Genomic DNA, 23,892 nt, shown 5'->3' with positions numbered 1-23,892 from the left:
ACTTCTTTCTTTGTGCAAATTAAACTTAAGACTACATACTTTAATGCTGTATGTATAGAAAAAATTATTTTTTTAGTATTAAAATGAAGTTTAATCGAAACATTCAACCAATTTTTCTTAATTTCATGACTACTGTATTCAACATATTTTCAAAACTATTGTTTACCATGTTAACAGCTGCATAAATACTTTAAACTTTGAAAATAATCTTTTTTTAATACAACAATTAATGTCCGATGGCCCATTGACTTGAAAAAGTATTCTATACACATGAAATTGACTGTGGGCGGGGGTACCCGCTGGGCGGGGCTACCCGACTCTCCCCTACGTGTAATGGGTTTTTATTAGGGAGATTTTTTATATGCTTCCTGTTTCTATTTATATTTAACGTAATGTATTGCAATGTCAACAAATCGATACACGAACAAAAATAAGTATAAACAGGTTTCAGCAGTCTAAAAACAGTAATGCTGTATAGTATCCCCTGATAATTAAGATTTTACATAGAATCTTATACTACGTCTAATAATTTAGCCAGTATAAATAATTTTGTTAGTCTTAGTTTATTTTCCTGTTTGCTCTTAAGTATACTCACTAATAATGAAAGCTTCTGAATACGCAACCTCTTTTCCTTAGGGTTTCTTTCTATCAATATAATCAAAATGATGATTGATAAATGTTTGAGGTTTTTTATCATTTTTCTTTTCAGACACATTCTTTTTCTTACAGACATAACTGGAGTCATTTAATCAAACATGACCCAGGAATCTGCTACTTTAGTATTCAACTTAACTCCCCGCGATGCAGATTCTTGTTGATAGCGACAAAACTTGATAACGAAACTGAAGTCTGCTATATCTTGAAAGGAATGAAATGTTCAGTATGACCACAATTCTTTTCACCCTTTTTCTGATAAAGCAGTTTATTATTGGGAGCAACGAAATGAAAATATTTTGAGTGGCGTGATAAACAAAATTAAGAAATGCAGTATCAGTAAGCCCATTAATTCTTTCTTTTTTTCGATTTATATAGATTTTGAGTAGCAAAGCACAAAATGTAACTAAAAAAGAAAAGTAAAAAAAAAAATTAACAAAAAAGAATTTTAAAGGTGCAATAATTTTCAAACAAATTGGGATTTCGAAAAAAAATTCTGTTATAAATTTATAAGCAAATATAGCTCTTTCAGCATGCTCTGTAGTTTTATTATTGCGGTTAGTAAAGCTGACAGTAAGGTATTTTTTCCAAAAAAATTCTCGAACTAATTATCAAATGTTATGATTTTTTTTATTATATCGTAATCCCTGTTCACTTTTCTACGCACCTTAGAAATTCATTACTCCCCCACCAGAATTTTATCTGTGATAGAATTCGATGGAACGGATACCAAAAGTAGATTTATTGCTGTTTTCCGGGAGAGCTGTATTAAGATTACCGGGCTTTGAGCGCTGGTGGTTAGAGCTGTTTTATGCTGTGTTGCTATTAGCAATCGAATGTGTGCAGGCTCCCGTCGTGTGCGACTGAAACTAAGCAGCAACACCGTGAGGAAAACAATGTCGCAGTCAGAAATAGCAAATCAACTCTACAAGGTTTACTGTCCATCGAAGTAGGCGTTACTTTCAGGGTAGGCGAGTTCATATCACGTCTGGATCACCAATGTGGTTATAACATAGTAATTAATTACTTTGTGTAACAAATAAAATATTTATTAAGGAATAATACACAAACACTAACAAGAATATTACCGCGAAACCACAGCATGTGTTGCTGTTTCTTACCCGCTCTTTCAGTTGTTGCCATTCCTGGTTTTACAAAGATTTTCGAATTATATTATAAATCAACATAGTCTTATAGTTTTTGCGCAACAAACAAAATGTAACATTAGCCCATGCCATTTCTTATTATGGAGGGATACTTTATTTTTAATTCAAATGAGAACGAAATTATTTTTAGGAGTAGAAAATACTTTTAGTTGTTGCTGTAGTTCATTTACGTCACACTAGAGCTGCATAATGGGCTATTGGCGATAGTCCGAGAAACATCCCTGAGGATGATCTGAAGACATGCCGTCACAATTTTGATCCTCTGCAGAGGGGAGACGGTAGCTCGACGACATGCATGCGAAGTCGAGCACTTTACGGTAGAACAGATTAACGAGGACCAATGCCGGACACCCTCGGTGCCTACGCAGACTAATCCAAGTGGTCATCCACCCGCACACTGACAGCAGCCAGTGTTGCTTGATTTCGGCGATCTGCTGGGAACCGCGTCTTAACGATCAGTCCACTGCGGGACAAGTACTTTCAGAACAGTTTCTGACCTCGGTTGATTGTGATTCCAAAAATACCCAATTAAAATGTCTTATTAAGAGGGGTTTTTTTTTTTTTTTAAAGTTTAAATACTATTGGCTGAGAAAAAAAAGGGCTGAGAAAAAAAAATCTTTCTTAGGGCTAGCATTCATGTTTTAACCTATAAATCTTAATTTTAAATGTTAAATCTTAAATTGTTTTCCCCTATCATGACAAATCAATAATTTAATTAATGTATATTAGATATATAATAGCTAGGAAATTATGCTTCTGAGTGTTGCCGAAGTAATTTACATTTTAGAAACTATCAATGCTATTAATATCTTTAAACTATTAATACTTTATATATTCTTATACAACTACTCTTTCGCAACGACTGAGTAAGTTAGCAACTAGGTACATATAATTGTCCAACCCTATTTAGATCCATTGTTGCCAAAATCTAGGTTTTCTAATATCGGTTCCGTGATTGACCCTCCTTTTTAGAACATTTTTGGGGCCAATTTTGCGTCTTACTAGAGCTAAGATAAAATTGATTGTAAAATCTTCCATATCTTCATATACAACTTTCAAGCTATTAGTGTCTCTTTAACTTAATATATTTAAGTGTTTAAGGGGAGTTCGTAGGGTATACAACAATAATGCTAAAATTGACCTTTTTCGATGTTCCTTTTTCTAAGAAACTACCTGCGATATCGCTTTGAAATTTTTTTGTGGATATTTGAGATTATTTCAGTTGTATACTGTGTTTTAGATTTAACAGGTATGCTTTTTGAATTGTGAAAGATTTTTGCTCAAAATTTTTGCTCAGTTCATAATTTTTAAAAAAAATTTCTTAAGATAATCAGTAACAGTTATCACAGTGTAAATATGATATTCTGTGAAAAATACTGAATCAATATCTTGTTAAGATGCTGAGAAAAAGTACATCATAAAAGGTCAGTTTTAGCTTGTATTGGTATATCCCTACCGACTCCCCTTAAGAACTGGAAAGTTCATGCGACAACTATTCACTTTTTTATTTATAGTACTGTTTCACTTAATTCTACAGCGCCTCCTTCATCCACTAAAAATTCTATAGCGCCTCCTTCATCCACTATAAATTCTATAGCACCTCCTTCATCCACTAAAAATTCTATAACACCTCCTTCATCCACTAAAAATTCTATAGCACCTCATTCATTCTTCTCAATGTGCTATGAAACTTGCTTGCAGGTGATCCAACTATTTTTGGAAATTTAAAACCATGCGAAGAAATCACATCAGCAGTCATCGAAAGCGTCACTTCTATGGATTACAATGGATATGCACCATCAACCGGTAATTAATTTTCACTTTTTAAAAATACAAATATGATGTACTTTCTTTCCTTAATTAAAGAAAATCTCCATAATTTGCAAATTATAGTGTTCAGCGGAGCCTTATAGGGTTCCATGGAAAAGTTAAGGGAATTCCGAAAGTAGGGCTTTTTTTGCTTATTCAGAAATGATTTTTGAAACCTTTAATTATACTTAGATTCAATTAATAATCCATTATTTAATTACTATTCTAGTTGCTTGTATAAAATTATTTTTAAAGCAAAATACCAATGACAATTGTGAAAATATTTTAAAATATAACTTTTCTAGCAACAATATACTGAATAAATAATGAAAAGGACATGCATATATAAGATAGTGCATTCGTGTTTCCCGCTACGTTTTTTAAATCAAAATGAAATAACTGAATTAATTAACAAGGAAATATATTTCCGTAATAAACTTTTTCGACGTTCACAGCAGTTCTTTTTCATTTTTATTTCAAGAAAACCATAATTCGGCTTGTTTTACTAATTTTCATCTTATGTATATGCACCAAAAAGAGAAATTTATTACTAGACTAGATTTAGTTACCCTAATTTGACTTTATTGATCATAAAACGATTAAAATATTTCATTCATATTATTAAGTTAGTGTACTCGTTGTCATAAAAATAATAATCTAGAAAGAGTTGTCCGAATGAAAGGTAATTTTACATAAGCAAGTACTACATTGATATAAGTAAGTAATTAAAATACCAAAGCAAGAAGGTTAGTTATTTAGGGTTCCATTGTCGAAAAACATTGGGAAACGTTGATGTAGAACTATGCCTGTATTTCAGTTGTCAATGCAATATTTATTATTAGAGTCGAGTAAGGAACTTGTCTTAATATGTAAGAGTTATTTTTACTGATTGATAAAAGTAAAGATTCTTTATCAATAAAAGATAACTTTATTAATTACTTAATTTTATATTTTTCAGGATATCGGGAATCAAGAATTGCAGTGGCTGAATATGCTTCAAGAGAAAATGCAATTCTCGAACCAGAAGTTAGTTCTACTTTTCTGGTTGATTTTCTCATACATACTTTATAATGGGGAGAGGTGGTTAATCTACCTGCTCGATTACGCTCACCAACCCACAAAAAATTATTTAACAAAATTTTTTCCCCTAAGGATTACGACGTGATTTGAACTCACTTTGGTCGTTACTAGCTCCTCTTCATCCCGTTACTATATCCCCAGCGCTGAAATATATATTATATTACCGTCGTTGAACAACCGACCCAATCTAGGGTTTACGGCTACTAATGTTTAACTCTGCAATGTTAATGTAATGTTACGCCTTGTAATTTTAAACTCAATCCAGAAGACAAGGGAACTCCTAGATCAAGTGTAGGGAGAAATTTTGCCTTCGTGGCGGACTTTTTGCTGGAATTAACCCACATTTGCGTTACATGGAGAGGAAAACCAAGAGAACCTCCCCCGGTTAGCCTGACAGCAAGGGGCTCTAACTCATGATCCATCTACCACTAAGGATATTTTACATCAGCACTGTGGTCAGTGCGAACCGGGAATTCTTATTTACCAGCCATGGCTGGAATTCGAACCCGATTCCCCTCATTGGGAGGCGGACGCTCTATCCCCTGAGCCACCACGGCTCAGAGCTGAAATATAAACCTCTTTTTTTCTATTCTTAAGTTTCAGATAACTCTTCTAATAAATTACATAATTTGACCATGGGCATCACCTGAGTTATCTTATGCCCTAGCTCTGCTCCAATACTGTTTAATCCATGGAGATTAAAACTCAAATCAATTGAAAAATTATTATTTTATGTCTAATATATGGGTTTAAACACATGGGAAATATTATAAACCCTCGTAAGTTTCTATGATGTAACTAAAACACGCATAGCAAAGAAGATTTATCTGATGAACTGCCTTGAAAACTTAACGAAAATCACGAGGGATTACATGTATTGAATAATTTTTGTTTTTATAATTTCGGGAGGTCTGATGTAAAAACATTTTAAACAAAAACAAATCTAAAAAGTTTCGTAATTATCATACTTCCATCAACTGACCACCGTTTAAAATCGCTGTGCACAGAAATACGCCTGAAGGGGAAAACAAAGTTATTATTTCTTTGCGATGAGCGTGAAAATAAATGTAACCAATTGAATGTAATCCATGATGTAACCAAAATGCAAATTTCAAATAGAATTATTAAAATGAACTGTCTTGTTACAAAAACAAAAATCACGTGGAATCACCCGTATCGAACAATCTATGCTTTCGTTATTTCGTGATAGGTTGTACAAAAACATTTTACACAACAAATCTAAAAACTTTCGTAAGTATCATCAACCTATCAAGTGACAGCTGTTTAGAAATACTGTGACTCAATATAAACACAAGAAAAACGCCGAAAAGAAAAAAAAATTATTTCATTGACAAATACGAGCCATGCATAAAAATAACATTTTAATGACGTAAATAAAATACAGATCAAATCAAATGAACTGCCTTGCAAACTAAACATTAAGTCACGTGGAATTACTCGTATCGAATAATCTATACTTTCTTGATTTGGCGAGATCTTACATAAAAACATTTTACACAAAAACAAATCTGAAAACTTTCGTAAGTATCATAGATCCATCAACTGAGAGCCGTTTAGAAAAGCTGTGACTCAGAACGAACACCAAAAGAAGACGGAAGGAAGAATAAAAATATTTTATATTAGACATGCGAAAAAATACCGTTTCAATTATGTAAATAAAATACTCATATCAAATAAAATTAATCAAATGAACTGCCCAGAAAACTAAACAAAAGTCACGAGGAATCCTGTATCGAATAATCTATGCTTTCCTTATTTCGTGTGATCTTACATAAAAACATTTTACACAAAAACAAATCTAAAAACTTTCATAAGTATCATAGATCCATCAACTGATCGCCGTTTAGAAAAGCTGTGACTCAGTATGAACACAAAAAGTCGCCGGAAAGAAGAAGAAAAATATTTCATATTAGACATGCATAAAAACAACGTTTCAATGATGTAAATAAAATACTCATATCAAATAAAATTAATCAAATGAACTGCCCAGAAAACTAAACAAAAGTCACGAGGAATCCTGTATCGAATAATCTATGCTTTCCTTATTTCGTGTGATCTTACATAAAAACATTTTACACAAAAACAAATCTAAAAACTTTCATAAGTATCATAGATCCATCAACTGATCGCCGTTTAGAAAAGCTGTGACTCAGTATGAACACAAAAAGTCGCCGGAAAGAAGAAGAAAAATATTTCATATTAGACATGCATAAAAACAACGTTTCAATGATGTAAATAAAATACTCATATCAAATAAAATTAATCAAATGAACTGCCCAGAAAACTAAACAAAAGTCACGAGGAATCCTGTATCGAATAATCTATGCTTTCCTTATTTCGTGTGATCTTACATAAAAACATTTTACACAAAAACAAATCTAAAAACTTTCATAAGTATCATAGATCCATCAACTGATCGCCGTTTAGAAAAGCTGNAAATTCTATAGCACCTCCTTCATCCACTAAAAAATCTATAGCACCTCCTTCATCCACTAAAAAATCTATAGCACCTCCTTCATCCACTAAACATTCTATAGCACCTCCTTCATTCTTTTCAATGCGCTGTGAAATTTCCTTGCAGGTGATCCAACTATTTTCGGAAATTTAAAACCATGCGAAGAAATCACATCAGCAGTCATCGAAAGCGTCACTTCTATGGATTACAATGGATATGCACCATCAACCGGTAATTAATTTTCACTTTTTAAAAATACAAATATGATGTACTTTCTTTCCTTAATTAAAGAAAATCTCCATAATTTGCAAATTATAGTGTTCAGCGGAGCCTTATAGGGTTCCATGGAAAAGTTAAGGGAATTCCGAAAGTAGGGCTTTTTTTGCTTATTCAGAAATGATTTTTGAAACCTTTAATTATACTTAGATTCAATTAATAATCCATTATTTAATTACTATTCTAGTTGCTTGTATAAAATTATTTTTAAAGCAAAATACCAATGACAATTGTGAAAATATTTTAAAATATAACTTTTCTAGCAACAATATACTGAATAAATAATGAAAAGGACATGCATATATAAGATAGTGCATTCGTGTTTCCCGCTACGTTTTTTAAATCAAAATGAAATAACTGAATTAATTAACAAGGAAATATATTTCCGTAATAAACTTTTTCGACGTTCACAGCAGTTCTTTTTCATTTTTATTTCAAGAAAACCATAATTCGGCTTGTTTTACTAATTTTCATCTTATGTATATGCACCAAAAAGAGAAATTTATTACTAGACTAGATTTAGTTACCCTAATTTGACTTTATTGATCATAAAACGATTAAAATATTTCATTCATATTATTAAGTTAGTGTACTCGTTGTCATAAAAATAATAATCTAGAAAGAGTTGTCCGAATGAAAGGTAATTTTACATAAGCAAGTACTACATTGATATAAGTAAGTAATTAAAATACCAAAGCAAGAAGGTTAGTTATTTAGGGTTCCATTGTCGAAAAACATTGGGAAACGTTGATGTAGAACTATGCCTCTATTTCAGTTGCCAATGCAATATTTATTATTAGAGTCGAGTAAGGAACTTGTCTAATATGTTACTGATTGATAAAAGTAAAGATTCTTTATCAATAAAAGATAACTTTATTAATTATTTAATTATATATTTTTCAGGATATCGGGAATCAAGAATTGCAGTGGCTGAATATGCTTCAAGAGAAAATGCAGTTCTCGAACCAGAAGTTAGTTATACTTTTATGATTAATTTTCTTAGATATACTTTAAAATGGGGAGAGGTGGTTCAACTATACTTGCTCGATTACGCTCACCAACCCTCAAAAAATTACTTAACAATTTATTTTCCAAGTATTACGACGTGATTTAAACTCACTTTGGCCGTTACTAGCTGCTCTTCTTAATATATCCCCAGGGCTGAAATATATATTATATTACCGTCGTTGAACAGCAGACCCAATCTAGGGTTTACTAATGTTCAACTTGTAATTTTGAACCCGATCCAGAAGACAAGGGAACTCCTTGATCAAGTATTGGGAGAAATTTTGCCTTCATGGAGAACTTTTGATGGAACTAACCCGCATTAGCGCTACATGGTGAGGAAAACCACGAAATCCTCCCACGGTAAACCTGACAGTAAGAGAACACTAACCCATGATCCGTCTACCACTGAGGATATTTTGCGTCAGCACTGTGGTCAGTGCGAGCCGGGTGCGGAATTCGTGTCGATCAGCCATGACTGGGATTCGAACTGGGTTCACCTCATTGGGAGGCGGACACTCTATCCCCTGAGCAACCACTGCTCAGGGCTGAAATATAAACCTTTTCTGTTAATCTTAATTTCACATAACTCTTCTAAAAATTACATAATTTGACCACTGTCATCACCCGATTTATCTTATGCCCTAGTCTTTCTCTAATACTCTTTAATCCATGGAGATTAAAACTCAAATTAATTGAAAAATTATTGTTTTATGTCCAACACATGGGAAATATTATAAGCCCTCGGACAACTGTAGAAAGTTTCTATGATGTAACTAAAACACGCATAGCAAAGAAAATTTGTCTGATGAACTGACTTGCAAACTTAACGAAAATCACGTGTAATTACTTGTATTGAGTAATCTATGTTTTCGTTATTTCGGGAGGTCTGTAAAAAACACTTTAAACAAAAACAAATCTAAAAAGTTTCGTAATTATCATACTTCCATCAACTGACCACCGTTTAAAAACGCTGTTCACAAAAATACGCCTAAAAGGGAAAACAAAGTTATTATTTCGTTGCGATGTGCGAGAAAATAAATGTAACCAATTGAATATAATCAATGATGTAACAAAAATACAAATATCAAATAAAATTATTAAAATGAACTGTCTTGCTACAAAAACAAAAAATCAAGTGGAATCACCCGTATCGAACAATCTATGCTTTCCTTATTTCGTGATAGGTCGTACAAAAACATTTTACACAACCAATCTAAAAACTTTCGTAAGTATCATAACTCTATCAACATACTGCATTTTAGAAATGCTGTCACTCAATATAAACACACACACACACACACACACACACACAAAACGCCGAAAGGAAAAGAAGAAGAAAAATATTTCATTGACATATACGAGGCATGCATAAAAATAACTTTTTAATGATGATGTAAATAAAATACACATATCAAAGAAAATTAATCAAATAAACTGCCTTGCAAACTAAACAAAAGTCACGAGGAATCACCCGTATCGAATAATCTATGCTTTCCTTATTTCGTGTGGTCTTACATAAAAACATTTTACACAAAAACAAAGCTAAAAACTTTCGTAAGTATCATAGATCCATCAACTGGCCGCCGTTTAGAAAAGCTGTGATTCAGTATGAACACAAAAAGACGACGGAAAGAAAAAAATATTTCATATTAGACATGCGTAAAAATAACGTTTCAATGATGTAAATAAAATACTCATATCAAATAAAATTAATCAAATGAACTGCCCAGAAAACTAAACAAAAGTCACGAGGAATCCTGTATCGAATAATCTATGCTTTTCTTATTTCGTGTGGTCTTACATAAAAGCATTTTACACAAAAACAAAGCTAAAAACTTTCGTAAGTATCATAGATCCATCAACTGATTGCCGTTTAGAAAAGCTGTGACTCAGTATGAACACGAAAAGACGCCGGAAAGAAGAAAAAAAATATTTCATATTAGACTTGCGTAAAAATAACATTTCAATGATGTAAATAAAATACACATATTAAAAAAATTGAACAAATGAGCTGCCTAGAAAGAAAACTAAACAAAAGGGGGGGAAAGCGCTAATTTCATTGAGATAAGCGTACAAATAAAGTCTCAATGATGGAATTAAAATATACATTTCAAAGAAAATCAAATGAACTGCTTTGCTACATAAACGAAAGTCACGTGGACTCACGTGTATCGAATAATCTATGGTCTTTAATGTCTTAAATAAAAATATTTTACACAAAAACAAATCTTCAAACTTTCGTAAGTATCAAACTTTCATCAACAGACCACAGTTAAGAAACATTGAGATTAACATGATAAGATAACAGATTCTACGTCGAGATTATCTCGGAAGCACATGTGAAATAACATTAATAAGGATAATGACTCGTAAGCTTTCATTTGATGAGACACAGTACGGAACGAAGAAAATATTCTTCTCCTTGGCATCTTCTGGATTGTTGCAGAAACGACAAACGATTATGTCAGAAATCATACCACTTTTAACTTGACCTTCGTCGCTCTTAGATATTTATCGTGATAACGCAGAATCACTGAAAAGAATATAATGTTTCAAAATCGTTACTGTTGATGATGCCACTATTCATGCCAAATTAAATCAATCAAAATCATATCACGAAGGTCAGGATCAATCAGCGATTGAAATGTCAGTTTGTTCTAGTCTTTTCGTAAATGAAGTTGAAAATTGTGCACGTTTCCCAAAAGATTGCATAATGGTAGAATAAAATAATCTAGTTTAACTCTTGTAGACAACACTCAAATATTAGAAGCCGCTAGAAATGTAAAAATAATTGCTTTTAAACGTTTACCTTTCTTTAAACAACAAAGACTTGTCACTTCTCCTTGTCTAAAGATCGCACTTGCTATAATGTCTTGACCAAAGAATATATAAGACATTACTCACATTCTTTGTCCTGAGCGTCTGAAATTTTCAATTGAAATTCGTTGTTCCAAACTGGGTTAAAAGGACGCTGTATCAAGAAAGAAACGCTTAATTGAAAATTTTCTTTCACCCACAAAAGCAATTTAAAATTTGAAGCTTGGAGAAATGTAAGTTCGTCTAGAGTAAACATTTAACATTTTTTTCTTTCTAAATATCAAAATGTAAAGAAAATATGGCAGGATTATGCGGTGGGATAATAACCCAGTCATAATTTATTCCCATTTTTTATTTTATAAATATTTCTTCGGCATTTGGCATTTCTCTACTATAAAATGGAGGTTGAAACAGAATTGGGTATGAAAAGTTTCTCCCGCAGTGTAGCGCCCACCTTGGAGATTTTTTGGTAATTTAGGTGCATATCTACTTTTATGTGAACATACAAACACCAGGCTACACAAAATTATTTTGTTGTTTATTAACTGCGCAACCTCGTTTTGTATTAGTACTAGAATTCTCTCTAAATATATACTCATATAGCTCTATATACAGAATAACGTCATAAACTATTATGAATTTAAAAACTCAAATTGATTTCATAAATCATGTCGTTTATTTAAATATAAAGTATGAACCAACAAAATAAAATGTCAACACAATTATACAGTAAATACACGAACCTTTTTGAGCAATTGTTTAAAATATTTGAAATAAATCCTTTTAAATGTACTTTCATTCCGCATAAAAAAAAAATTCTTTTATGCGAAATGAAAGTTTTGTTAATTTACTATTTTCTTCTTTTTTAATAATTTCAATCCTTCCTTTTCGTTTAAAATATTAAAAAATGTCTTTCTTAACTAGATCAAGTTTATTGCTTGTTTTCCAGGATGTCATTCTCACAAGTGGTTGTTCTCATGCTTTGGAAATGTGCATTATTGGTTTGGCTAACCCAGGCCAAAATATTTTGATACCTCGACCTGGATTTTCAATTTACAGAACTATTGCCGAGTCTATGGGCATTGAAACAAAAGCATACGACCTTTTGGTAAGTACCATGAGTTAGTATAAAGTCGTTTTTTACCCACCTTACCCACCATGATACAGCATGTCCCAAATAAATCGCAGCCCAGAAAAATGAAATATGGAAAACTGAGAAAAAGAATGTTTAATGAACACAAATTACAAGAAATGATGAATTCTCGTGATTTATCAGTTGACAAATTACCAACATTGAGACACCTTGCTTAACAAGATTATCGGGGATATTTACCGAAATTTGAGGGATTTCGATTTGTTTTTAAATTTTCGAATTACTTTCGGTAATGGATATCGAGCAACTTACAGATGCAACAGTTTTCTAAATATCACCATAGAAACAAGCCCGTAAGGGACAAGTTTGGAATTCGGGAGTCTTGGAAATCAGCTTTAAAAACTTCTAAAAAGAAAGATAGGGTTGATGCGGGTGATTGGACAGTTGGTTCAGCATTTTGAAACTAACAGCATCTTTTTGAACACGTGAAAATATTGCACAGTTACTTTTCCATCCTGATCAGTCTTGGCGACAGTTTTCTGTTTGGCGTGGCATTGAAGTTGAATGCCGTTTTATTTGTGGCATAATGTATTTATTATTCTTCATTTTATGACAGAGCATGTGTGGAACTTAAGCAAATGCAGGTAATAAAAGTGAAGAAAGGAGGAACCCACCTTTTAAAATGTTTACAGACTTTAAAAGATCAGTGCAGTAGAAAAGAGAGATTTCTTGAAATAAAAAAGCAAGCAATCATGAAACGCATTTAGTATTTTGTAAGGATTCGAAAGTTGATACACTTTGATCTTGAAGTTGAAGTATATCTGACTTAAGCGAACAGAACCAATGAATAACAACTTTGCGAATGAAAAAAAAGTTATTTTTTAATTTTAATTTTCTTATATATCTCTCATAAGCTGCGCAAGTGGCACAACTCAAAAAACACGCGTTTTGGACTAAGAACAGATGTAAATATGAAAATACACATTCTTTCAACAGCAATACTAGCACAATTCACAATTTAACTTGAAGGTAATCTTCGTTTAAGCAAACTAAAGCATTTCTTTAGCATTTTCCTTAGCAATGATAATTATAAACCCACTTATCTCAAAACATGATTTTTTGAGTTACGCCGCCATTGCAGCCCATGAGCGATATATCGAATTTTTATTTCTCGTTTATCTATTTAAAATGACAAGGTTAATCGAAGTTGAAATGACAAAGACAAGGTTAGTTCAGATTTATAATTAATTGGTGGGGGTCAAAAAGTATTAAGAAAAGTTGTATAAGCTATTATCAAGAATAAAGAAAAAAGAATAAAATTTGGATTTACCTGATTCTTGTATCAAGTTCCTTAATTCGCTACACTCCATCGAAAGTCATTTAGTTTAAATTTCATCCTAATTTGCTCAAAAAATATTCAAAAGAATTAGCGTTTTCTTATTAACTGTTCTTAATATTTTGATGCAGGAAGTTTTTTTTTTTTAAAAAAAAGCATGGAATTTTTTTCATCTGCTCCGATAATTTTCTCAAGGATCGTGATGACGATATTTTCTTGTTCTTTCCTTTTTAGCCAAATCATGGATGGCAGGTGGATTTAGCCCATCTTGAAAGCCAAATCGATAGTCAAACAGTTGCCATCATCATTAACAATCCTTCGAATCCCTGTGGTTCTGTATTTCCAAAGTATCATTTAGAAGCCATTTTGGGTGTAGCTGCCAGAAGATGTGTGCCAATAATTGCAGATGAAATTTACGAAGACTTTGTAAGATCTAATATTTTTATTTTGTCATATATTCCTACATTTAATTAATTTTTTTACTTTAATTAATGGAGTTCAGTTTGTTATTAATTTCATACTTTTAATGATTGCAGTCAGATGGCAACATTAGTCGCACATTTAAATGCAATACGATTACATTAATATACAAGAATGTACTAATAAATTGAAACAAGTCGATTTTAATTCTGTAAAAAACGAGGACTTAGACAATTATCTGAAGTAACTGATGATGTTCCTGATTGATGTTAAGATCGACTGCAGCTCTACTTTTGAAGTTATTGGAAAAATTCTCTTCTCTGTGCTGAACAAAAAGCAAAAAGGTTCTCAACTCTCTATGCATGTTTTTTTATCACATTAATATTGCTACTGTCATCTTCATGCAATCACGTAAATGTCGTAAAATTTATAAAAGCTAAGAAAAAAAATTATCGATTAATTTCATATAAAGAACCATGACTATCTGTCAAAATTAAAGCTATTCCTAATATGCTGATAATGATGCAATGTTCCAATATTAGTAGTAACACATATATTGTTAACTAAACAGCCTTATGACTGACTGAAATTCACAAGATCACTTAGTTTTTGCATGAGAAATTTGTCTAACTTTACGAACAATTATGTACAGTTGATGTTGCTTCTCCTTGCTTTGTTGCTTTATAGAAATTACATACATTTTCAGGCTCGTCTGCTCAATTTAGGCTTATAAGCCTTTGTCAAGTAGAAGGACAGATAGAACAATTCAGAGAAGGACGTCACGAAGGGCGGGATTCGAACCCGCCACCTCCACGTTTCGCACAGCGTTTGGCGGGCGATATCGCTCTGCCAGGGAGACCTCTTCTCCTTGTCCATAAAAATTTAAAACAAGATACATTCTTGGTGATGTTTTTTCTTTCTTCAAAATTCATCAAATGAGCAGCGATGGTTCAGAGGATAGAGCGTTCGCCTTCCAATGAGGTGAATCAGGTTCGAATCCCGGCAAATGGCTGGTCGATACGAATTCCGCATCCGGTTTGCACCGACCACAGTGCTGACGTGAAATATTCTCAGTGGTAGGCGGATAATGAGTTAGAGTCCCCTTGCTGTCAGACTAACCGTGGGAGCCTCTTGTGGTTTTCCTCTCCATATAATACAAATCCGGGTTAGTTGCATCGAAAAGTCCTCCACAAAGGTAAATTTCTCCCAATACTCGATACAGGAGTTTCCTTGTCTTCTGGATGGGGTTCAAAATTACAAGGCTACGTAGTTGGACATTAGTAGTCGCAAACCCGAAATTTGGGTCGGCTGTCCAACGACAGTTATAAAAAAATATAAAAAATTCATCAAATGAATATTTTTTTACGCAACTTAGATAAGGTAGATCTTCCTAAACTATTGCCCCTCAAGCGTTTCTTTTAGCGTTTCGTTTTTTTTTTTTTTAATTTTCAACTTAATATGAGAAAGTAAATTTTATGATATATCGTTTGAAAGTTTAGTTCAGTACAAACAATCATCTGATAAATTTTCAGTTATTTGTGGTTGTGATTATAAAGTTTTGAATGAAAAAGAGCGAAACGTGTCCTGAATTAAATGAGTTTCAGTGGAGTTTATTATAAAGTCAGTTTAGCGATTGACTTGTTCATCTGATTAAAAGTGTCAATGGGAAAAATGCTCCGAAATCTCTTTAATGTATACAAGATCATGTTATTATTTAATTTTTATATCATTATGCAAGCTGATGCATATCATTATTTAGAGTGGTTTATTAACATTGCCATACATTTAATTTCTTTTTTTTCATTTCAAAAATATCAATAAATTTTTTTTTCTCATTTCCTTGTCGCTTCAATCCAATCACCGTTAGGATGAGTGCGTTTTTCAATGCTACGAAAATACAGTTTAATTACGCCAAAAATTCTTTCAATGAAGACGAGTTTATCGCAATACGCGTACTGTGCTAAAATAAAACAATTGACAAAACGTGTTCCAACTAAATATTATTTTGAAAATACTGCTGAAAAGAAGAAAAAAAGTTTAAAAATAAAATTAAAAAAATATCGGAGTGACACATATTGTTTCTTGAAAAGTTAAATTAAAAAGAATGTAAAGCTAGCTTTACCTATTTTCAAGAAACCAAATCCTCCCAAAAACATTTGAGTTTATTTATCTAAATTAATTTAATTGTTAAAATCAACTGCCTAATTAGTCTGTACTAGATAACCACAATGATTTTTTATTTTATTTTATAATCGGCGTTTTACACCCGACTCAATTCTGAGTTTACAACTATTAATGTTCAATTCCGTAGCCTTGTAATTTTGAACCCAACCCAGAAGACAAAGGAGCTCCTGGAACAAGCATTAGGAGAAACTAGCCTTCGTGGAGGACTTTTTAATGGAACTAACCCGTATTCGTGTTACGTAGAGAGGAAAACCGCGAAAACCACCCACAGTTAGCCTCACGGCAAGGGGACTCTATGATCCGACCCATGATCCGTCTACAATTGGGGATATTTTACATCAGCACTGTGGTCGATGTGAGCCGAGTGCAGAATTCATATCGACCAGCTACCGAACTAGATTCGAACCTCGGACACCTCATTGGGAGGCGAGCGCTCGCCCCTGAGCCACCACAACTCTGACCACGATGATTGGAACCTAGTTATAAAAATGTGCTCTATTAATATATCAAACGTCCGAAGGTGTTCTATTTTTTTCCAACTGAACATCGCTTACTACAAAATTTTCAAATACTGACTGAATTGGAACCCTTTAAACATTTTTACTAATTCTGTGCAGTTTTGCACCAGGTTATATGACTTTAACCGGATGCTATATCTTCGATAACCGACTTATGCTATAAATAATCAGTTCTGAAATACGAAAAAAGAATCACCAACACTATAACTGTATTTATTATTCAAAGGAAAAAAATGTTCTTTTTGATTCTTTCTTAAATGATGGCCAAAAGGAATACGTTTTATGGATTGATTCCAATTTTTAAATCTTTATTTTATTTTTAGGTTTTCCGTGGACAAGTGTTTTATCCCATTGCGTCTCTATCGACTGATGTTCCAATTCTGTCTTGCGGCGGATTAACAAAAAAGTTTGTCTGAGTTCTATTTATATTTTTGAGACATTGCTTAGATTTTTGAATGTTGATAAATACTTAATGCTAGGGCCATGTTTGTTTGCGTACTTTGAATATAAAAGAGTCATTTTTTATTTCAGTAAACTATATTTGCTGGAAATATATACTTAAAAATTTATTATTGTTCATTTAACTGTATAAAATTTTTTGCTTTATTTTTATTTAAGCTGTCGAAAATTGATTTTGTTTTTGCTAAAAATATTTTTAAAGTAAATTATTTAGCAAAAACTAGTATTTTTTTTTCCAAAATTTTAAATTAGGCAAATAAATAAAATCTAAATTACTTTATTCTACATTACTAAATTCACCTTTTTTATAACAATATTTGAGGTAATTTTACTATAATGCCCCCCCCCCCAAAAAAAAGATAGTTTTTCCGACTTGAAGTGTTTTTTTTTNTTTTTTTTTTTTTTTTTTTTTTTTTTCAGAAACAAAAAAATTTATCCTCAAATAATAAAAAGTTATACATTCTTCCGACTGTGGAATTTTGCTGCAATAATTTAATGCCGTTCTGAGAAAATGTTTATAGGCAAAGTCATGTATTTATTTCCCAGTTATAAAATTAATAGCGAAAAAAATAAGAGTCGAAAATTTGCCTTTCCTTAATGTTGTATTTGTTACAGTATTTCAATGCTGTACAGGGAAATAGTTTTACAGAACAAGCCGTATAATTATTCAGCAGAGATAAAGTCATTATTCAGCAGTATTGGTAAAACATAGGAAGTAAATATCGCCGTCTCTATTTAATGTGGTGAGTAACTCTGGTTAAGTAACTTATGACTTTCTATCAGATGATTATTTTTTATTAACATGTCCTTGACGGAGACATAAGATCTTAAAAATCATTAAATAAAAAAAGGAAAACGTTTAGTTATTTATTATTCCACCTCCCCCCATGAATTCTAAAATATTCAAGTGAAGGTTCCTCGTTTTGTTAAAGCATTTAAGTGTAAATTATTAAATATGTCATTAGAAACGTAGAATTTTAATCTATCTTTTTTTAAATTTTATTTACAATCTAGATTTCTTGTGCCAGGATGGAGAATGGGTTGGATTTTAATTCATGATAGACAAAATATATTTGGAAAAGAGGTAAATATAAAGCTTTTGGTTTTCTCTATATATTAATAGGAAAATAATTTAACTTTGTTTTGTTCTCAGCTTTATAAAAATGAATTTTCATTAAAACAATTTTTTATATTTTTATTAAAATAAATAAGTTTTGTACCAAGTTTTTCTTAACTAATTATAATGTAGATTTACTAAGCGTTGATACTAAGTATTTGTGAAGAATGTATGGCTGAAAACTGCCTGTAAATGTTATATTAATTCCAGAAATCGATACTCACAAAAAAAAATCTTATTTTTACAGGATGTTTGAGAAATTTCAGACATTTACTAATTTTTATTAGAAATAATGCTTTATTAAACAATTAGAAACGAAACATAAGTGCAGTATATTATTATGTTGTTCTTTATAATGACACTTGAACACAGCAAGCTCGCCAGCCATTGGCCTTTTGTGAATTAAGCTGGAAGGTGCGCCTTTCGTTAGACAAGAGAGTGCCGCTAGGTTGAAAGTACGTTCTTAGCTCAGAACCCCACGGATAGATGGCAGAACCACTCATTCGCGAAACCACTTCCTCAGTTTAGACACAGATCGGAAAGGGAAGGAAATTTTCCCCAGATCCCTGTACCCATGGTACTACGCAGCGACTGACCATGGGACTTCCGATTGCACAGATTTTACGAGCACGTTTATCGCATGTACTCTATAGGTTTTAGAGGAGTCAAGAATCGAACCAGATCCCGTTCGATTCTCTAACTACTGAGCTACTAGGACCCAAAACATTAGTATTAGTAGTAATAGTAGTAAATTATTTTGATTACACGTGTTCAAATAAACATTCAAAATTACTCATAATAGGTCATGGACTACAAGTATTGAGCCAAAGGATCACTGAAAACAGTACTATTGTAAAAAGCACCCGATTCTCTAATCACTAGGCTACTACAGCCCTAGACATTATTATTAGTAGTAATAGTAGTAAATTATTTTTTATACATGTGTACAAATAAACAATCAAAATTACAGGTTCGTCGTGGACTACACGCATTGAGTCAAAGAATCATTGGAAGAATTACTATTGTAAACAATAATATATTGTAAACAGCAATATTATTGTACTCTAACCACTGGGCTACTACGACCCTAGACATAATTATTATTGGTAATTTTAGTAAATTATTTTGACTACAAATAAACATTCAAAATTACAGGTCCGCCGTGGACTACAAGCATTGAGCCAAAGGATCATTGGAAGCAATACTATTGTACAAGGAGCATTGCCTGCCATTTTAAGGGACACTCCAGAAACATTTTTTGAAGACTGCATTGAAATCGTTCAGGTAATCTTATAACTAGAAAATACACAAAAATAATTAGGTGCTAACATTTAAGAAGTTGGCATTTCTATTTTTAAAAATTGCTGGGGGAACTAAAGCTTAAAAGTTAAAGGAGTTATGAGCTCTTGACAAAAATAAAAAAACATGAATACAGAAAATAAAATATATTTCTTTATTTTTGTAAGACAGTATTTTTTCTTGAAATTTTCATGTAATTTACGTTACTGGGGGTAGCACAAAAAAATTACCATACTGTTATTAAAGCTGGTGATATTTAATTAATCGTGGTAATAAGTAGGGGAGAGTGGGGTCAATTGTAACAGGGTACGATTGTAACAGAGCAAAAATCGGTTCTAGTCGGGTTCTAGATTTGGTTCCTAGGTGGCGCACAAGGTGTATTTAATAAATCTACATGTACACCCCTGCTGGCAACCATTTTTATGTACTTTTGAAAGAGTTACATCACAAAAGATATTTTCACGCTACGTAAGTACTTTTTTTGGAATTAGAATATTATATTGCAACAAAGTAATTTTGTTTAATTAAATAAAAATTATTAACCGAATATGTAGGTGGACACCTTAATTAACATTTCAAAAAAAAAGATTAGTTTTGTTAATTAACTAGCATTGTTTTTAACAAATGAAGCTGAAATGGCGTCTTGGGGACGATTGTAACAGCTGAAAATGAAATTCATTCCTTAAGGTCCCATTTCTTATGTTTACAAACCATTACTTAACTCTTTAAGAACTACCAATAGTTTCCTATATCATTTATATTATGTTGCATGTGCATTATTTTATTTTTCACCTTTCGCACCATAAATTAAAATTTTTAGCCCCTTAAAGTTAAAAGTTTAACCCTTTAGGTCTCTGCTCATTATTATTTTTACTCCTAAAATATCACTACTATTTTGATCAATAAAAAAATATATCACAACTATGATAATATGTATAATTAACTATGTTTTACTTGAATTTACGAACTGTTACAATTGACCCCGAAATTGGGGCAATTGTAACAAGTGCACGACTGTCAAAAATTGTTAATAACTAATATAATAACATTTAAAATAAGATATTTATTTATTTTTTCTAGTAGAGGATAGTCTACTTTACTCGTCTGTCAATTAATACTAATAATATATTTTATTTTTTGTTAGTTAAAAATAGTTAAGTAAAATATTTTACAATTGACCCCACTCTCCCCTACTATTGGCGCTATAGGTAATAGACACTTAAAATACTAATATAGGTAGCTAATATATTAATAAAGCTACCTAATATATTAATATAGGTATGCAAGTTCTGGGGTAATGAGTATTTTTCTGTCCTTCGAAACGGATAAGTACCAATTTTTATGCATGAATATTTCTTTAAACTAAGATTAAAATAAAAATTATGTTTTTTTTAAAACTATTATTGCAATAATCTGTACAATTTGTTTAAGATCTCCCGGAACAGATAAGTATCAGTTTTTATGCATGAATTTTTTTTAAAAAAAGGAATTAAAGTAACAATTATATTTTTTTAAACTAATACTTGTCATAAAATTTCGTAAAATAAAATATATATTATTATTTTTAAATGCTTTGAAGACAAAAAGGAGGAATAATTTGAAAAAATGTGCTTAGAAAGTGGATTAAATGTTAAACTAGACAGACTTCTATTGGTGCCTTTTACGCGGAAGTACTTTTTTGTACCTTTTACAAATTTTAATCTTTCTGGGCGAGTAGGAATGGGGAAGAAAGGATCTTAATTTCTTTCGATTCTTTTATTACAAGAAAAATCAAATCTCCATATGGAGTAAGCCAATAATTAAATTTTCAGCAATTTTTTTTAGAAATTTTAAATAAATCCGTTAAGATTTTTTTAATAGCCCTTGTCTTTGTCTAGTACAAGGAATTATCTGAAAAAATGTAAAATCCAAGTCATGTTCAGCAACAAAACATTTAGTACTCCAAAGAAATAAAACGGAGCAATCTAGAAAGGTCATGGATGATGATCTTCGCAAATACTTGTTAGTTTGCTTACAACTAACAAGTTTTGCACACAAAAACTAACAAAAGGTTAATTAAAAAATTAGTTTTCTTATCAAAACTATCAAGGTTAGTTAAAATGTTAGTTTCTTTTTTAGAATTAATAAGATAAGTTAATACTTTAGTTTGCTTTTGAGAACCAACTTGGTTGGTTTTCCGAATTAAAAAGGTTAGTTTTCTTATAAGAACTAACAAGAAGGAATTGTTGCATAAAGTATTTTACACTTGTCACATTAGAACGGAAAATATAGTTTAAATCAATCAAAAAATTCGAATCCAAATAGTGCGTCAGTAAAATTTAGATAAACTTAGTTTTTTTTCTTAAATTGTTTTTAAATTTCAGTGAAATTTAATTTTAAAATTTATTTCTAGAGAAATGCAGTTCTGGCCTATTCTATTATCGCAGAAGTACCAGGACTAAAGCCTGTTATGCCAGCTGGAGCTATGTACATGATGGTACTACATTATATACATTAATTTACATATATATTAAATTTCATTTATATTAAATTTCATTTATATTAAATTGCATATATATTAAATTACATTCATAAATATTATTATATTTAAGATTTAATTATGAATTTAGCATAAATAACTTCAGACATGATAATCTAATAACTAAACTAGCTTTTTGTGATATTTTCTACAATTATGAGCAAAACGATGATAAATAAAGAATACTAAATTTAAATATTTTATTCAACTTCTAAAAAATTCATTTTTATTTATTTATTTTTTGTGAGTCCAATTATACTCATAAGATATTTCAGGAACTCTGTATGTTATACTCACAAAAAATTTATATATTTGGAAATTATTAAACTATGAAATAATACAACAAAAGTCATGGCATTTAATTTTTTTACAAAAAATGGCTAAAAAAAATCACGACTAGAGACAATAGCTCTAACAAAGAAAATAGCTTTTTATACTATATTTGGGTCAAAGATAATGATATTTTGAAAATTACGGCTCCTTGCCAATTTAGAATCATTTCACGGTTTTTGTGAAAATACAAAATATAGCTTTATCCAAAAAGTAGAAACTTGATAAATCTTTAGGGGCGGGTTTAAAAGAGAAAAGCTAAGGCTTTAAAAGAGAAAAGTTAAGGCTCCATTCATGCAAATTTTTATTTCTATAAGATTAGGCTTTGTGTTCTTTATAAGGTGTTTCGTTAGGGCTGCCCTTAATGTATATTTTCAGAATCTTTGACAAAAATGAAGTAAAAAAGGTATACGCAAGGTCAAAAATTAATTATTAAAATTAATATAAAAGGTCGTAAATTAATATTCAAGCGAGGAACAAAAATGATTTATTAATGTGTAAATCGAATCACTACAGAGAAAGACAGGACTAAAAACATTGAAATATTTTTGATGGCTGGAGGAAAGAAAAATAAGCCAAAAGTCTATTACTAGAAAATTTCTTCGAATTTCATCAGCCAATCAAACTAGTTTTCGTGTCTTTCACTTCGCCTTCCGCACAAGTGATTCGACAGATGTTGATAGCACATAAAAAATATTTATCTTTAATTGTTTAATTTTATTATGAATCATGGTGAATTATTTTAAATATTTTATAATCTGTGTCGCTGTAATTTTTTTAATCAACAAAGTACATGCCTTATTTCCTTAATGGAGGATCGGCCATACTAAAAACTTCTTTCTTCCTCAATTAAATATTAATTTATGACCTCTAATGTATATACTTTTATAAATTTCTTCTAAATAATAAAAAAATATATATGTAAAAAATAGTGCTTTATAGTGCAATAGCGCCTTATGTATATGGATACTAAATAATCGATACTAAAAACCCAAAATTACGGATAACACATTTTAATGACGAATAAGAACATACACAAAATACAAACAGTACAAACACGCTACTTTTTAGAACATTTTAAAAACGAAATGAGGAAAAAAGGAACATTTGCCCTCTCCAACAGCGACATCTATTGCTTAATATCTTTAACAATATATATTTTTTACCACCTACCAGGTGGCCGAGTGGTTAGCATGCCTGACTGCGGAGTCGATGGTTGCGGGTTCGAATCCCGCTCAGGGCATGGATGTTTCTTTCTGTGTTCTATGTCCTTTCTTCTGCGTGATTTTATTTTATTTTTATGTTTTATAACCGTCGTTGAACAACCGACCC

At 31.4% G+C, this 23,892-nt stretch overlaps 2 protein-coding genes across 3 annotated transcripts in view; both read left to right on the top strand.

Moving 5' to 3' along the window:
* Window positions 1–23,892, top strand: part of LOC107445576 (tRNA Selenocysteine associated protein) — a 363,438-nt gene that overhangs the window by 283,435 nt on the left and 56,111 nt on the right. The gene's annotated exons all lie outside the window — the stretch shown is intronic.
* The window catches only part of LOC107445588 (Tyrosine aminotransferase), a 43,905-nt gene that overhangs the window by 11,479 nt on the left and 8,534 nt on the right, over window positions 1–23,892 (top strand). Inside the window, exons 3-10 of one of the 2 annotated variants that reach the window (XM_071182468.1) lie at window positions 3,522–3,626; window positions 8,365–8,432; window positions 12,236–12,394; window positions 13,950–14,141; window positions 17,161–17,243; window positions 18,311–18,380; window positions 19,569–19,697; window positions 22,105–22,188. In XM_071182468.1, coding sequence (XP_071038569.1) covers window positions 3,522–3,626; window positions 8,365–8,432; window positions 12,236–12,394; window positions 13,950–14,141; window positions 17,161–17,243; window positions 18,311–18,380; window positions 19,569–19,697; window positions 22,105–22,188 — 890 coding nt within the window. Of the gene's footprint in view, window positions 1–3,521; window positions 3,627–7,311; window positions 7,417–8,364; window positions 8,433–12,235; window positions 12,395–13,949; window positions 14,142–17,160; window positions 17,244–18,310; window positions 18,381–19,568; window positions 19,698–22,104; window positions 22,226–23,892 lie in introns of those variants that run through there. The other variant, XM_043041858.2, reaches the window with a different exon arrangement.

Source organism: Parasteatoda tepidariorum, chromosome 6 (assembly GCF_043381705.1).
Source record: "Parasteatoda tepidariorum isolate YZ-2023 chromosome 6, CAS_Ptep_4.0, whole genome shotgun sequence".
In the NCBI taxonomy this organism is placed as follows: domain Eukaryota; kingdom Metazoa; phylum Arthropoda; class Arachnida; order Araneae; family Theridiidae; genus Parasteatoda; species Parasteatoda tepidariorum.
This window is presented reverse-complemented; position numbering and strand designations above follow the sequence as displayed.